The sequence below is a fragment of the Ursus americanus genome, chromosome 23, assembly GCF_024610735.1.
Source record: "Ursus americanus isolate L20-20 chromosome 23, mUrsAme1.1.p, whole genome shotgun sequence".
NCBI lineage: Eukaryota > Metazoa > Chordata > Mammalia > Carnivora > Ursidae > Ursus > Ursus americanus.
This window is the reverse complement of record NC_142149.1, coordinates 43,535,976-43,551,342: the sequence shown is the minus strand read 5'-3', so window position 1 is coordinate 43,551,342 and position 15,367 is coordinate 43,535,976. Positions and strand designations below refer to the sequence as shown.

The 15,367-nt window shown below is 43.6% G+C and overlaps 1 protein-coding gene across 2 annotated transcripts in view; it reads left to right on the top strand.

Moving 5' to 3' along the window:
• The window catches only part of PRPF8 (pre-mRNA processing factor 8), a 31,295-nt gene that overhangs the window by 14,282 nt on the left and 1,646 nt on the right, over nucleotides 1–15,367 (top strand). For both annotated transcript variants that reach the window (XM_045773248.2, XM_045773247.2), the window contains exons 25-39: nucleotides 6,793–7,040; nucleotides 7,528–7,707; nucleotides 7,904–8,039; nucleotides 8,154–8,323; nucleotides 8,467–8,596; nucleotides 8,713–8,859; nucleotides 9,050–9,210; nucleotides 9,514–9,705; nucleotides 10,090–10,327; nucleotides 10,466–10,594; nucleotides 12,259–12,372; nucleotides 12,454–12,627; nucleotides 12,936–13,129; nucleotides 13,839–14,078; nucleotides 14,177–14,318. In XM_045773248.2, the coding sequence (XP_045629204.1) occupies nucleotides 6,793–7,040; nucleotides 7,528–7,707; nucleotides 7,904–8,039; nucleotides 8,154–8,323; nucleotides 8,467–8,596; nucleotides 8,713–8,859; nucleotides 9,050–9,210; nucleotides 9,514–9,705; nucleotides 10,090–10,327; nucleotides 10,466–10,594; nucleotides 12,259–12,372; nucleotides 12,454–12,627; nucleotides 12,936–13,129; nucleotides 13,839–14,078; nucleotides 14,177–14,318 (2,595 nt within the window). The remainder of the gene's footprint in view (nucleotides 1–6,792; nucleotides 7,041–7,527; nucleotides 7,708–7,903; nucleotides 8,040–8,153; nucleotides 8,324–8,466; nucleotides 8,597–8,712; nucleotides 8,860–9,049; nucleotides 9,211–9,513; nucleotides 9,706–10,089; nucleotides 10,328–10,465; nucleotides 10,595–12,258; nucleotides 12,373–12,453; nucleotides 12,628–12,935; nucleotides 13,130–13,838; nucleotides 14,079–14,176; nucleotides 14,319–15,367) is intronic.

Genomic DNA, 15,367 nt, shown 5'->3' with positions numbered 1-15,367 from the left:
GAGCATCTGCCTTCGGCTCAGGTCATGATTTCTGGGTCCTGGGATGGAGCCCCACGTCAGGCTCCCAGCTCAGTGGGGAGTCTGCTTCTCCCTCTCTCTCTCTCAAGTAAATCTTTTTAAAAAATGGGGGTACTGTTGTGTTACCTAGCTCAGAGGGCTTTTGTGAGAATTAATGAATGTAGTAAGTTCTATTACTCAGTAAATTGCTTAATAAACGTTTGCTGTCATTAATTAGAGGGATCAGGGATTATGATCAGATAATAGAATATTGGAATTTATTTCCTGAGGTGTATTAAGGTAAAGTACTTGGAATAAAATTTCTTGCTCTTCGAAGATTGATAATAGAGGGAAATATCCAGTAGGGTAAGAGGTGGCTGGACCTTAAAGCCCTATTCTTGTCCTCTAAAATTTCATTCTTCCTTGGACTCTTGGAATCATTGCTGCCACTACCACTTTGGATCCTCTCATCATCCTTGTTTTAGGTACATGCAGCACACTAGCCTGAGCCTGGACACAGGACCGTTGCCTTCAGTCCTAGTAGGAACTACAAAATAAGGCTGGAACATTTAAGCAAGGTTTTGGTGAGGGCCAGGAATAGCAGAAGGAAAACAGAGATGGACATAGATAATCTGATTTATAAGGTACAGCCTGCTTAGCTTCAGTTTCTGAAGGGCCTTATGGCTACCTTCCTGCTTGGTTTCCTGCCTTCCTACTCTGCTTCCCTTACCGGGGGAGTCCCTTTCTGCATGTCCAGATGACTTGAAGTCTAAAGCCAGAGGGACAGGGGTGCCTGGGTGGGGCGCCCGGGCAGCTCAGTCTGTTAGGTGTCTGCCTTATGCTCGGGTCATGATCCTGGGGTTCTGGGAGTGAGCCCCATGTTCGGGCTTTTTCACTTTTCTTTTCTTTTTTTTTTTTTTTTTTTTTAAAGATTTTATTTATTTATTTGACAGAGAGAGAGAGACAGCCAACGAGAGAGGGAACACAAGCAGGGGGAGTGGGAGAGGAAGAAGCAGGCTCCCAGCAGAGGAGCCTGATGTGGGGCTTGATCCCAGCACTCTGGGATCACGCCCTGAGCCGAAGGCAAATGCTTAACAACTGAGCCACCCACGCGCCCCCTTTTTCGCTTTTCTATTTCAGTGTTTTCTGCTCTCATAGTATATTTCCTTTGCTTACATTGGGTTTAATTTGCTCTTAGTTTTCTAGTTTAAGGTAAAGTTTAGATCAATTTTGGATCTTTTTAGGTATTTTTAAATATAAACATCCAATGCTGTAAATATTCCTCTAAGCACTGCTTTAGCTGCATCCCTCAAATTTTGATAAGTTGTCTTTATTTTCATTCAGTTAAAAATATTTTCTAATTCCCCTGGAGAGTTTTTATTTCACCCATATGTTATTTAGAAGTAAGCTATTTAATTTAAAAATATTTGTGGGTTTTCCAGGTATTTTTGTTATTAGTTGCTAGTGTAATTCCATTATGGTCAGAAAACCTATTTTGTATGATCTTTAGTCTTTCCAAATGTCTTAAGACTTGTTCTGTGGTCTAGCATGTAAGTTCTGTCTTGATGACTATCTCGTGTACTTGAAAAGAATCTGTAATCTATTGGGTAGTGTTTTATAAATGTCAGGTCAGATTTGGTGTTTGTGTTCGAGTCTTTCTATACCCTTAATGGTTTTTTTTGTCTACTTCTATCAGTTAAGAGTCTTGGAAATCTCCAACTACAATTGCGGATTTATTTTCTCTTTCAGGTCCATCTTTTTTGTTTTGGGGTTGTTTTGTTTTTGAAAGGGGTTGTTCAGAGACACAGTTCACTTAATTAAAGACATTCAAGCTTTGGGGCACTGGGGTGGCTCAGTCCGTTAAGGGTCTGACTTCAGCTCAGGTCATGAACCCAGGGTCCTGGGATCAAGCCCCATGTCAGGCTCCGCACACAGCAGGGAGTCTGCTTGTCTCTCTTCTCCCTCTGCGGCCGCCCCTCTTGCCTCTTGCCCCCCCCCCACTTGTGCATCCGCATGCACATGTGCGCTCTCTCTGATAAATAAGACATCCAAGCTTTTAGCATAAAGCCACGTGACATTTTTCAAGAAAATTATATATTTTTTGAGCATGGAAGAATTTCTGAAGTTCAGAAATCTGGTATCTTTAAAATACTTAACCAAAATTACCCACGTAACAATTAGGTTGTAACTGTGTAAAAAGGCAGGACATTTTGTTGAACGCAACTGAAAGTTGGGCAAAATATAGTTGGCTTGGATATGGAAAACCAACAAGGACTCATCCAAGGTATCAGCAGGCTTAGGGGAGTGGGGGGCTGTTTCGTTGATACCACATGCAAACGGACAAACCTTTTGTCCAGGGAGCAGTGAACCTGCATACAGGTGACAACCAAGGGCATGTGCAAGATGGAATGCTATGTCATGTACCTGGAGAGACTGCTAAAGTTAGAACTGGGCTTTGTAACTGGTACAAAGACACCACTACTGGGGTTTTTGGGGTTTTTTGTTGTTGTTTTGGAAAGATTTTATTTATTTGACAGAGAACACAAGTGGGGTCGGGGGAGGAGCAGATACCCCCACTACGCATGGAACCTGACACAGGGCTCGATCTCAGGACCTTGGGATCATTACCTGAGCCAAAGGCATCCGTTCAACAGATTGAGCCACCTAGGCACCCCTACAAAGACGCTTTTTTTTTTTTTTTAGATTTTATTTATTTGAGAGCGGGGGAGAGAGAGCTGCGTGTGCACTAGCGGGTAGAGGGGCAGAGGGACAGGGAGAAGCAGGCTCCCCACCAAGCAAGGAGCCTGACTTGGGGCTCCATCCCAGGATGCTGGGATCGTGACCTGAGCCAAAGGCAGACACGTAACCAACTGAGCCACCCAGGCGCCCCTACAAAGACACTTCTATACATAACGAGCAATTCTGTTGATAACCCCTGGAAGGAATATGCATTGTTCATACCCATGATTTTTTTTTTTTTGAGTTTTCTGCTTCAACAGGACCACCATTTTTGTTTTATATGTTTTAAAGCTCTGTAATTAGGTATGTATTCAGGATTATCATGGCTCCGTGCCCAGCATGGAGCCCAGTGCAGGGATTGAACCCACGACCCTGAGCTCAAGACCCGTGCTAAGATCAAGAGTCAGACGCTTAACTGATTGAGCCACTCCTATAGGTGCCCTGTAGGATTATTATATCTTCTTAATTGATTCTCTTATCATTATGAAATGTACATCTTTATTCATGGTAATATTCTCTGTCCTGAAGTCTACTTTGTCCGATACTAGTAATGCTACTGGAGCTTTGTTTTGTGTTTGCATGGGTATCTTTTTCCATCTTTTTACTCTTAACCTCCAGTTAAGTTTAATAGAACTATCAGTATAGTTGGGTTTAAATCTGCCTATCATGTTCTTTGTTTCTTATTCTGCTTTTTTCTTTTCCTGCTATCTTTTGGATTAAGTGGGATTTTTTTGGTTTTGGTTTTGGTTTTTTAAGATTGCATTATTATTATTATTATTATTATTTTTTTTTTAAGTAATCTCTTCACCCAGCATGGGGCTTGAATTCACAGCCCTGAGAGTCACATGTTCCACCAGCTGGGCCAGCCAGGTACCCTGGGTGGGTTTTTTGTTTTGTTTGATTTAGTTTCACTCTTTGCTTAGTAACTACACATATTTTTTTTGTTTTTGGGGGGTTTTTTGGTTGCTCTGTACATCTCTGACTTACCACAGTCTCTACTGTAACCATTAGTCTGCAACTAAGATCATTCTACATGTAGTATGAGAACCTTACAACACTGTACTTCCATTTTCCCCCTCATTCTTTGTAGTATTTTTGTCATACGTTTTAACTGTATCTGTATTATAAATACAACAATACTTCATTACTAGTTTTTGCTCTAAACAGCCTTTATCTTTTATAGAAATTACAAAATGAGCAAAATATCTTTTACATTTTACTCACATACTTTTCCTGGTTTTCTCCGTTACTTTATGTAGATCTAGATTTCCATCTGGTATTGTTTTCCTTCTGCTTAAAGAATTTCCTTTAACATTTCTTGTAGTAAGTCTATTGGCAGTGAGTACACTCTGCTTTTGTTTGTGAAAAAGTGTTTACTTTGCCTTCATTTCTGTTAATGTGAACTGTTAGTTTTTTTTTGCGATTTTACAATGTTATTAATTCCATCAGTATATTTTTTAAATTTCAGATACTGTCATTTTTATCTCTAGATATTCCATCAGGGTGTTTAGTATCTTCTTTTCTCTTCTTATTTTATTCGTATTTTTCTTTATATATTCAAGCATAATTATAAGAGTTGTTAAATAGCTGTTTTAAGGTCCTTGTTTACTAATCTCATTATTTGTATTATTGCTAGGTCTGTTTCTGTTCATTGAGTTTTTTCTGATTATGGATAATTATTTCCTTTTTTTTGCATGAATGGTAATGTTTTATTACATGCTAGAAATTTTGAGTTTTACATTGTTTATAGGTTTTGTTACGTTTTGTTAAAGAGTATTGAGTTGTATTATGTGCAGCTCAGGAGCTCGCGGATTAGTTTGATCCTTTTAAGGCTTGCCTCGAAGCTTGGTTGTGGGAAATTTATAGCACCCTTTGTTCTGCGGCTAATGTACCTCCATTGCTAGGTTGGTAACTTTCTTGGTGCTCTACCCAGTTCCCGTGTATTACAGGGTCTCTCTGCTCTGGCAGGTGGGAACACAAACTGTTGGTAACCTCATATGACTTGTGGGACTTGTTCAGCTTTCTGATCTGTGCTGTTCTTTTGTATTATTATTGTTTAAATTCAGTTAGCCAACATATAATACATCGTTAGTTTCAGGTGTAGAGTTGAGTTAATCATCACTTGCCTGTAACACCCAGTGCATGTCACATCAGTGCCATCCTTAATGCCCATCACCAGTTACCCCATCCCCCCACCGACCTCCCGTCCAGCAACTCTGTTTGTTCCTAGAGTTAAGAGTCTCTGTGGTGTTCTTCTAGACCTTGGGGTTTTACTGCATACTGATTGGTACTCAGGCAAGAGCTTGACTGAATCCCTTCATGGATCTCCAGAAATCTCTTGCTGAGAACTTGCTTCTAGTACTTCTACCCCACAAATTTTAGCTTCCTTGGTCTCCTGAATTCTAATCTCTGTCTCTTCAGTTCAGTGAGACTGTTGGGCTTTGTTTCCCTTACCCCTCCATGTGTATGGTGCATCTGGGAAACTGCCAGTAGGCAGGAAGCTGGGGCAGTTGTGGGGCTCACTTCATTTGTTTCCTTTTTCTCGAGGGTCATGGTCTGTGTTGCCTATTTGTCAATTGTCTGAAGATACTGTTTTATGTTTTTTGCTTTGTTTTGTACTTCTTTATACTGGGAAGGCAATCTCTGTGGCCCCATTAGTTTTCATTCCCTCTCTTAATTTTTAGTAGCTTTTCTCATCCCTTTTTCTCCCCATCCACTCCAGATTACACTATATTTGCTCTTATTTTAAGTGTTTATATTGCCTTAATTGATTTTTTTGAGATTAAATTCACACTTTAAAAATATACAATTCAGTATATTCATAAAATTGTGCATCCATCACCACTGTCTAATTCTGGAACATTTTCATCACCCCCAAAAAGAAACCCTATACCCATGAACAGTCATTCACTCCCCATTGTTCCCACCACATCCAGCTCCTGGCAACCACAAATTTACTTTCTGTCTATATGATTTTGCCTTTTTTGGACATTTCATGTAAACAGAATTGTGTAGTATGTGACTTTTTTGGGTGGTTTCCCGTTTTTTAAGATTTATTTATTTTAGAGCAAGAGAGAGCATGAGTGTGCAAGTAGGGGGTGAGGCAGATCAGGAGAGAGAATCTTCAGATTCCCGCTGAGCATGGAGCTTGATACAGGGCTCGATCCCAGGACTCTGAGATAATGACCTGAGCCGAAACCAAGAGTCAGATGCTTAACTGACTGTGCCACCCAGGCGCCCGTCTAGTCTTTCACCTAACATGTTTTAAAGATTCATCTGTATTATAGCATGTATTAATACTTGAATCCTTTTCATGGGTGAATAATATTCTTTTATATGGATATACCACATTTTGTTTATCCGTTTGTCAGTTGATGGACATTTGGGTTTTTTTACACTTTTTAGCTATTACGAATAATGCTGTTGTGAACATTTTGTATACATTTTTGTGTGGACGTATGTTTTCATTTCTTCTGGGTATATACTTAGAATTATTGGATCATATGGTAATAACTATGTTTAACCTTTTGAGGAACTGCCAGGTGGTGGTTCAACCATTGTACCATTTCACATTCCCACCAGCAGTACATAAGTGTTGCATTTTCTTCACACTCCTGCTAACACTTGTCACTGCTTTATAGCCATTACTGTGGGTGTTAAATAGTATCTCATAGTAGTTTTTTGTTTGGTTTTTTGTGTGTTTTTTTTTTAAGATTTTATTTATTTATTGGAGAGAGAGAAACACAATGAGAGAGGGAACACCAGCAGGGGGAGTGGGAGAGGGAGAAGCAGGCTTTCCAGCTGAGCAGGGAGCCAGATGCGGGGCTTGATCCCAGGACCCTGGGATCATGACCTGAGCCGAAGGCAGATGCTTAACGACTGAGCCACCCAGGTGCCCCCTCATAGTAGTTTTGATTTATATATACTTCCTAATGACAATGAGCTCAAATCTTCCTTGAGAACAAGGGGGAATATAATTAACTGGATCAAGTAGTCCCTACCACCTCCCCCCTCCCATAGTTCACCTATAATTTGCTTTCTCCCCACTTTTTTCAGATTGTGAATAAGTGGAACACAGCTCTTATAGGCCTTATGACATACTTTCGGGAGGCTGTGGTGAACACCCAGGAGCTTCTGGACTTGCTAGTGAAGTGTGAGAACAAGATCCAGACACGTATCAAGATTGGCCTCAACTCCAAGATGCCCAGTCGGTTCCCACCTGTTGTGTTCTATACCCCTAAGGAGTTGGGTGGACTTGGCATGCTCTCAATGGGCCATGTGCTCATCCCCCAGTCTGACCTCAGGTAGGACTTGGTTGAAAATCTCGCTACAGAGAAACAAACTGAGGGCCTCAGAGGGGAGGGGGTGGGGGAATGGGATAGACCGGTGATGGGTAGTAAGGAGGGCACGTATTGCATGGTGCACTGGGTGTTATACGCAACTAGTGAATCATCGAGCTTTACATCAGAAACCGGGGATGTACTGTATGGTGACTAACATAATATAATAAAAAATCATTAAAAAAAATAAAATAAAATAAAAAAATAAAATAAGAATATAGACTTAAAAAAAAAAAGAAAATCTCGCTACAGGCTCCTGGCTGCCTCAGTTGGAAGAGCATGCAACTCATTATCTCAGGGTCATGAGTTTGAGCCCCACGTTGGGTGTAGAGATGACTTAAATAAATAAATAAATAACTTTTTAAAAGGGTGGAAAGTCTTGCTAGACCCTGAGGGAAGGGGATGTTCTTTACTTTTAGGGTTTTCTAATCTTGGTTGTGTCCACAAACAGGTGGTCCAAGCAGACAGATGTAGGTATCACACACTTCCGTTCAGGAATGAGCCATGAAGAAGACCAGCTGATTCCCAACTTGTACCGCTACATACAGCCATGGGAGAGTGAGTTCATTGATTCTCAGCGGGTCTGGGCTGAGTATGCACTGAAGAGACAAGAGGCCATTGCTCAGAACAGGTACACATCCAGGAAGGCATAGCAGTCCCGTCAGGAGGGGTGATGTTTGAGCCTTGCGTGGAGGTCAGGAACAGAGCATGTCATATTTTTATGGAGACGGAAGTAGGTTCTACATCTGACCCGTTTACCTTGGCCAGGGAGGAATGCTAAACACTGTGTGAATGCATGTTTGACTTAGATCTTTTTTCTTTGACAGACGACTGACCTTAGAAGATCTGGAAGATTCATGGGATCGTGGCATTCCTCGAATCAACACCCTCTTCCAGAAGGACCGGCACACATTGGCTTATGATAAGGGCTGGCGTGTTCGAACTGACTTTAAGCAATACCAGGTACATAGAGAGGATGGTAGAGATTTTTCCCTGAATTAAAAGAATCCGTGGCCATGCCAGGAATCTGGGGCAGTAGGCACCCAGAACCTTAATGGTACTTGCCTTGCCATCTAGGTTTTGAAGCAGAACCCTTTCTGGTGGACACACCAGCGGCATGATGGGAAGCTCTGGAACCTGAACAACTACCGTACAGACATGATCCAGGCCCTGGGTGGTGTGGAAGGCATTCTGGAACACACACTCTTCAAGGGCACTTACTTCCCTACCTGGGAGGGGCTTTTCTGGTGAGGATTCTCTTCTCCCCTTACAACCTGTCATAATACTGAGCTCATCCCTTGTGTGCTTTTGTGTTCTCCTTTGGTGTTTACCAGAGAGCAGTGCTCTGGGAGATGGCAGGGCATCACTTTACCTGGCCTCTTCTCCCCAGGGAAAAGGCCAGTGGTTTTGAGGAGTCTATGAAGTGGAAGAAGCTAACTAATGCTCAGCGATCAGGATTGAACCAGATTCCCAATCGTAGGTTCACCCTCTGGTGGTCCCCAACCATCAACCGAGCCAACGTGAGTGTGATAGACCTGGGAGACAGGAAGCTAAAAGCAAGTGTTTCTACTTCCTTAATGATGTCCTCAGAACCAAAGTCTCTTGACCTCTTTTGTCCCTCTCTTTGTCCTGTCAGGTGTATGTAGGCTTTCAGGTGCAGCTGGACCTAACAGGTATCTTCATGCATGGCAAGATCCCCACACTGAAGATCTCTCTTATCCAGATATTCCGAGCTCACTTATGGCAGAAGATCCACGAGAGCATTGTGATGGACTTGTGTCAGGTGGGCCAGAATTGAGGGGAGAGGGGACCACCAGAAGTCAGGTCAGCTCCCTCTTGGGTTTGGGAAATCCGTCCTGGCAGCACTGAGGGTGAGACCTGAATCGCAGTGCCAGGTGCCACATCTGAAGTTCCACAAGGCCTCATTCCTAGGGCTGCCATAGCAGTTAAAACCTTTCTGCCTTTGCCTCCAGGTGTTTGATCAGGAACTGGATGCACTAGAAATTGAGACAGTACAAAAGGAGACAATTCATCCTCGAAAGTCCTATAAGATGAATTCTTCCTGTGCAGATATCCTGCTCTTTGCCTCCTATAAGTGGAATGTCTCCCGGCCCTCATTGCTAGCAGACTCCAAGTAAGTGCTTTATAACCAAGCCCTAGGCATTCAGGAAGCTTGGTTTTACTGTTCTTCTAGCAGTGCTACTTTAGGAATTGTCTGCTTTTCTTTCTGACTTGGGTCCAGTGCCATCCCTGGATCCCGTCAACACCCTCAAAGGCCTGCTAATTCTCTGGGTGAGGGACTTGCTGATCCGAAACAGGCAAAGGGATTGGGAATTTTGAGAGTTAGATGTAGTGATTGGGAGTTCATGTGGTTCTGGGACATTGGTGGTATTAGTGGCTTCTTGGAAGCATGGATTCCTGACCTCTCTACCCACAGGGATGTGATGGATAGTACCACCACTCAGAAGTATTGGATTGATATCCAGTTGCGCTGGGGGGACTATGATTCCCACGACATTGAACGCTATGCCCGGGCCAAGTTCCTGGACTATACCACAGACAACATGAGTATCTACCCTTCGCCCACTGGTGTGCTTATTGCCATTGATCTGGCCTATAATCTGCACAGGTAAGTTGGTGCTCAGAAGCATGTCTATTTTCTGTCAGTCCCATACTTTATTTTTTAATTTTATTTATTTTTTAAGTAAATTATGGCCAGTGTGGGGCTTGAACTCAAAGATTCTGAGATCAAGAGTTAAATGATCTGAGCGTGCCAGCAGGCACCCCAGTCGGCCCTGTACTTTAATGTACATGTGTTTTTTAGTTTGCCAACTAAAAAGGTGGCACTTCCTTTTTCTGGTTCATTGACTTTTTCTTCCTTGCCTCTGTGTACGTGAGCAGACACTTGTCAGCCTGGCCAGCAGTCTTTTCTTTCTCTGTAGAGTTCCATTTTGCCTTGTTCCCGGGGCTGCCAGCCTGGTCTTCACTCTTCTTGCCTCTTCTATTCTCATAGTGCCTATGGAAACTGGTTCCCTGGCAGCAAGCCTCTCATACAGCAGGCCATGGCCAAGATCATGAAGGCAAACCCTGCTTTGTATGTGTTACGTGAACGGATCCGCAAGGGGCTGCAGCTCTATTCATCTGAGCCCACTGAGCCCTATCTGTCCTCTCAGAATTATGGGGAGCTCTTCTCCAACCAGATTATCTGGTTTGTGGATGACACAAATGTCTACAGAGTGACTATCCACAAGGTGAGAATTAGAAGCGATGTAGGCATGTGGGGCTCTGTATATGCCTATGGGAGGATGATAAGGCAAGTGCGTACATACGGGGCATGAAGGCATGATAGTTGTGTCTAGGCTGTGCTAACTGATGGAATCATTTTTTAGACCTTTGAAGGGAACTTGACCACCAAACCCATCAACGGGGCCATCTTTATCTTCAATCCACGCACAGGGCAGCTGTTCCTCAAGATAATCCACACATCTGTGTGGGCTGGACAGAAGCGTTTGGGGCAGGTGAGCCAGTTGAAGGGTAGAGAAGCTATAAACTTTTTTTACCCCTTTTTCTACCTTCTATCCCTTTTTCTTTAGGGGGTTGTATGTGGGAGACAGTGGGTAGAGGTAGGGGGCATCCCCCTGTTTCTGAGAGATTAAAGGTATGTCATTTGAACCTTTTCCCTGAATTACTTAACTTGAGAAGTATTCTGTAGGAGGCCCAGCAGTGTGTGAGGTCCTTCGTTACCTACAGTTGGTTTCTCTGTTTCTTGACTCTCCCATCTTTAACCTATCCTAAACAAGATTGCCAAAAGTCATCTTTCTAAAGGGAACGAGTATTCTTTTTTCTTTTTTTTTTTTTTTTAAGATTTTATTTATTTATTTGACAGTGCAGCGTGGGGAGTGGCAGGCAGAGGGAAAGAGAGAAACAGCCTTTCTGCTGAGCAGGGAGCCCGACGTGAGGGTCGATCCCAGGATCCTGGGATCATGACCTGAGCTGAAGGCAGACATTTAATGAACTGAGCCACCCTGGTGCCCCATGGGAACAAGTAGTCTTAAAACATCACCTTTACCAAATTTATACCTCTAAGTCCTTTTTTTTTTTTTGAGATTTTATTTATTTATTTGACAGAGAGGCAGTGAGAGAGGAAACACAAGCAGGGGGAGTGGGAGAGGGAGAAGCAGGCTTCCCACTGAGCAGGGAGCCCAATGTGGGGCTCGATCCCAGAACGCTGGGATCATGACCTGAGCCGAAGGCAGACGCTTAATGACTGAGCCACCCAGGCGGCCCATCTACCTCTAAGTCCTTGGTAGCTCCTTTCTTCCTAATGAATTAAATCTTCTTTGGCTTCCTAGACATTTGAAATCTAGCTGGGTTATAACCTGTCCAACCATGGTTTCTCTTCCTTTAAAACATGTTTCCTGGGCGCCTGGGTGGCTCAGTCGGTTGAGTGTCTGCCTTTGGCTCAGGTCATGATCCCAGGGTCCTGATCCTGGGATGGAGCCCAACGGGCTCCCTGCTCAGTGGGAGTCTGCTTCTCCCTCACCCTCTGTCCCTCCTCTACCTCCCCCAACTTAGGCGTACACACTCACTCTCTAATTAATTAAAAACACCTGTTTCCTCTTGGCAAACAATTCAGTATCCTACTATCCCCAAACTGATATTCATTTCCACTTCTGTGGCTTTGCTCACGTACCTTCTTTCTAGAATGAATTCCCTTCTTTACTCTCTTAATCATAGTCTTACTCATTTCTTAAGACCTTTTTCTTTGTGCAGTGGGGCGCCTGGGTGGCTGAGTTGGTCAAGTGTCCAGCTCTTGATTTCGGCTTGGGTTGTGATCTAAGGGTTGTGGGATCAAGCCCCCCTCCTCCAGCTCTGCGCTCACTGCGGAGTCTGCTTGGGATTCTTTTTCCCTCTGCCCCTCCTCTCACTTGTGCGCGCACAAGTGCTCTCTCTAAATAGTCTTCCTGGTTCTTAGTGTAGCTTTTTATGATCTTTAGCCTTAATTTATTTTGTCCCTGACATAATCAAACACCGGTTTGCGGTATATCTTGTATGAGTTTTCTTTGGCCAGCTAGGTTGAAAAAGCCTTTTGGGTGATTATTTCAAGACTAGGATCTTTTGTTTTAGTTGACCTTGGGATGGTAGAAACTCAATTTCCTTTTCTTCCCCACTTGCTTTTTAGTTGGCTAAGTGGAAGACAGCTGAGGAAGTGGCTGCCCTCATCCGATCTCTGCCTGTGGAGGAGCAGCCCAAGCAGATCATTGTCACCAGGAAGGGCATGCTGGACCCACTGGAGGTGAGAGGTGGATGAGGTAGAAGAGAGGAGGCCTGAGACCTGCAGGCTCTGTTTCTAATCTCGGACTTGATCTTGTTTCAGGTGCACTTGCTGGACTTTCCCAATATTGTGATCAAAGGATCAGAGCTCCAACTACCTTTCCAGGCTTGTCTCAAGGTGGAAAAGTTTGGGGACCTCATCCTTAAAGCCACGGAACCCCAGATGGTTCTCTTTAATCTCTATGATGACTGGCTCAAGACTATCTCATCCTACACGGTATGAAACCACCTAACAAAGAGGGTCACTCTAAGAGGAGTGGGTCTGGGGCCATGCACGAGACAATCCTGTGCCTGCCTTAGCTTTTTCCCAGGTCCCTTATGAGGCCATTTTCACATCTTCAACCTGTGGATGAGATAGTAACTCTATGCTCTGCATATCAAGTTGACTGGGGGAGCAGGGGAGGCTTCATCTTAGAGATTGAAATCAACTCCTGGGTTCCCTGAAAGGGTAGAATCAAGGAAAGGGGGAGGACATCTAGTGGCTGACACCCACCCCCCACCCCCGGCTGCGCTCTCTCTTCTCAGGCTTTCTCCCGCCTCATCCTGATTCTGCGTGCCCTGCATGTGAATAATGACCGGGCGAAGGTGATCCTAAAGCCAGACAAGACGACGATTACAGAGCCGCACCACATCTGGCCCACTCTGACTGACGAGGAGTGGATCAAGGTGGAGGTGCAGCTCAAAGACCTGATCTTGGCTGACTACGGCAAGAAAAACAAGTGAGCAGTGGTGGTGGGGAGATGGATGGAAGATCCTAAAAGGGTGAAATGAATGGTTCAGTATATGGTTTCTGGGTTTTTTGGAAACCTTTAGGTTCAGAAATTTCTCAAGGAATTGTCCTGGGGATGCCTATAGAAAACAGGTAGGCAGTGTCTTTAGATAATGCAGAAAATGTCTGTGTTTCAGGGCTTCAGTCTAATTCTTGGGCATTTTTTCATGTTGCCATTTTGAGCAGGGTATTTCTTCACTGTCCATACATTACAGGAAGTTTTAACTTCCCAGATCCCCAGGCACCATCACTACCCTCCCTGTCATATGGCAACCAAAAATAAAAATGTCCATAGATTTCCGGGTACCCCTAGGGTGGCTGACAATACTAGCTGTGATTGAGAACACGTTCTAAGGGTTTCTATTTTTGAGAATTGTCCTATAAACCAGGGTACTTTTTGTCAAAGAAGAGAGGAAGGTCTGGCTACTGAGCAGGTTTGAGCATGGCTGAAAGGTATACATGCACAGAGCCATCCTGGGCTGTGGTCAGTCTTATTGGTATTAGTGCATCTCCATGTCACACTTCTTTACAAATGCCACTTGAGGATCGTCTGGGGTAAGAGTCTGGGATCCCCTGTCGTACCAAGTTACACTCTTGCCATTGGGACATAATTGACTGAGGGAAGGGATGTTGTGGTGTGATCCATGCTGTCTCCACAGTGTGAATGTGGCATCACTGACACAGTCAGAAATTCGAGACATCATTTTGGGTATGGAGATCTCAGCACCATCACAGCAGCGGCAGCAGATAGCGGAGATTGAGAAACAGACCAAGGAGCAGTCACAGCTGACAGCAACACAGACTCGTACTGTCAACAAGCATGGTGATGAGATCATTACTTCTACCACCAGCAACTATGAGACCCAGACTTTCTCCTCTAAGACTGAATGGAGGGTTAGGTACTCTTAAGGGGCAAAAGGGGTAGGGATGGCAAAGCCTACTGATACTAGCTGAGACTCTAGGCTGGAGAAATGCTGACATTCTCCACCATTTTTAGGGCCATCTCTGCTGCCAACCTTCACCTAAGGACCAATCATATCTATGTTTCATCTGATGACATCAAGGAGACCGGTTATACCTATATCCTTCCCAAGAATGTGCTTAAGAAGTTTATCTGCATATCTGACCTTCGGGCCCAAGTGAGTAAGTGTGTTCAACCAGGCCACAGTGTGTGCCCAGTTGGTCTTATGTGCCTAAAACTCACCTGCGATTGCCTGGAACTTAAGGTGCTGGTTTCAGGATTCATGGATGAATAAATATATATGTAAGAATGGCTGAAACACCAGGAAAGGTTTTGGTTCCCACCAAATAGTATAAAGCCATGGCAATTAAAATGATGTATTGGCCCAAAAGTTATTGGAAGAGGATAGCATATAGTCAGAAGCAGGTTCATGTGGATATAATTTGTGTCAGATCTGTAGGATTAAGGGTGCCTTATGCTTCTGAAACAATCAGAACCCTGCCCCACAACTTATAAAAAGTAAAATGCATGTGAAGATCTGGATGTAAGATACTAAGCTGTAGAGTATTGGAGGAAAGTACTGGTTGCCTTAGTGTTGGGATAGCCTTCTTCAGACATAAAACCCAAAACCATAATCAAAATTAATAACTTGTGTGTGACAAAGACATACTAAAAACAGGAAGAAAATATTTGCATAATTCAAAAATAAGATGGATTGGAATCTAGAATAGGGAATTATCAGAAGTTGATTTAAAAACAAATAACTGGGGCTCGGTTAAGTGTCAGCCTTCAACTCAGGTCATGATCCCAGGGTCCTGGGATTGAGCCCCACATTGGGCTCCCTGCTCAGCTGGGAGTGTGCTCCCCCCCAAAATAAAAATAAAATGAAATAAAATAAAATAAAATAAAATAATCTTTTTTAAAATAAAAAATAAAAGCATAACTATAGAAGAATAGGCAAAGAATTTGAAGGTAAGGATGCCTGGGTGGCTCAGCTGGTTAAGCATCTGCTTTCGGCTCAGGTCATGATTCCAGGGTCCTGGGATCAAGTTCCACATGGGGCTCCCTGCTCAGGGGGGAGCCACTTCTTCCTCTGCCTGCTGCTCCCCCAGCTTGTGTATGCGCTCTCTCTGACCAATAAAATCTTAAAAAAAAGAAACCTATCTTAAGGTAGTTCAGAAAAGGAACTACAGATGGCCGATGAAAAGATGCTCAGCTTTACAGGTA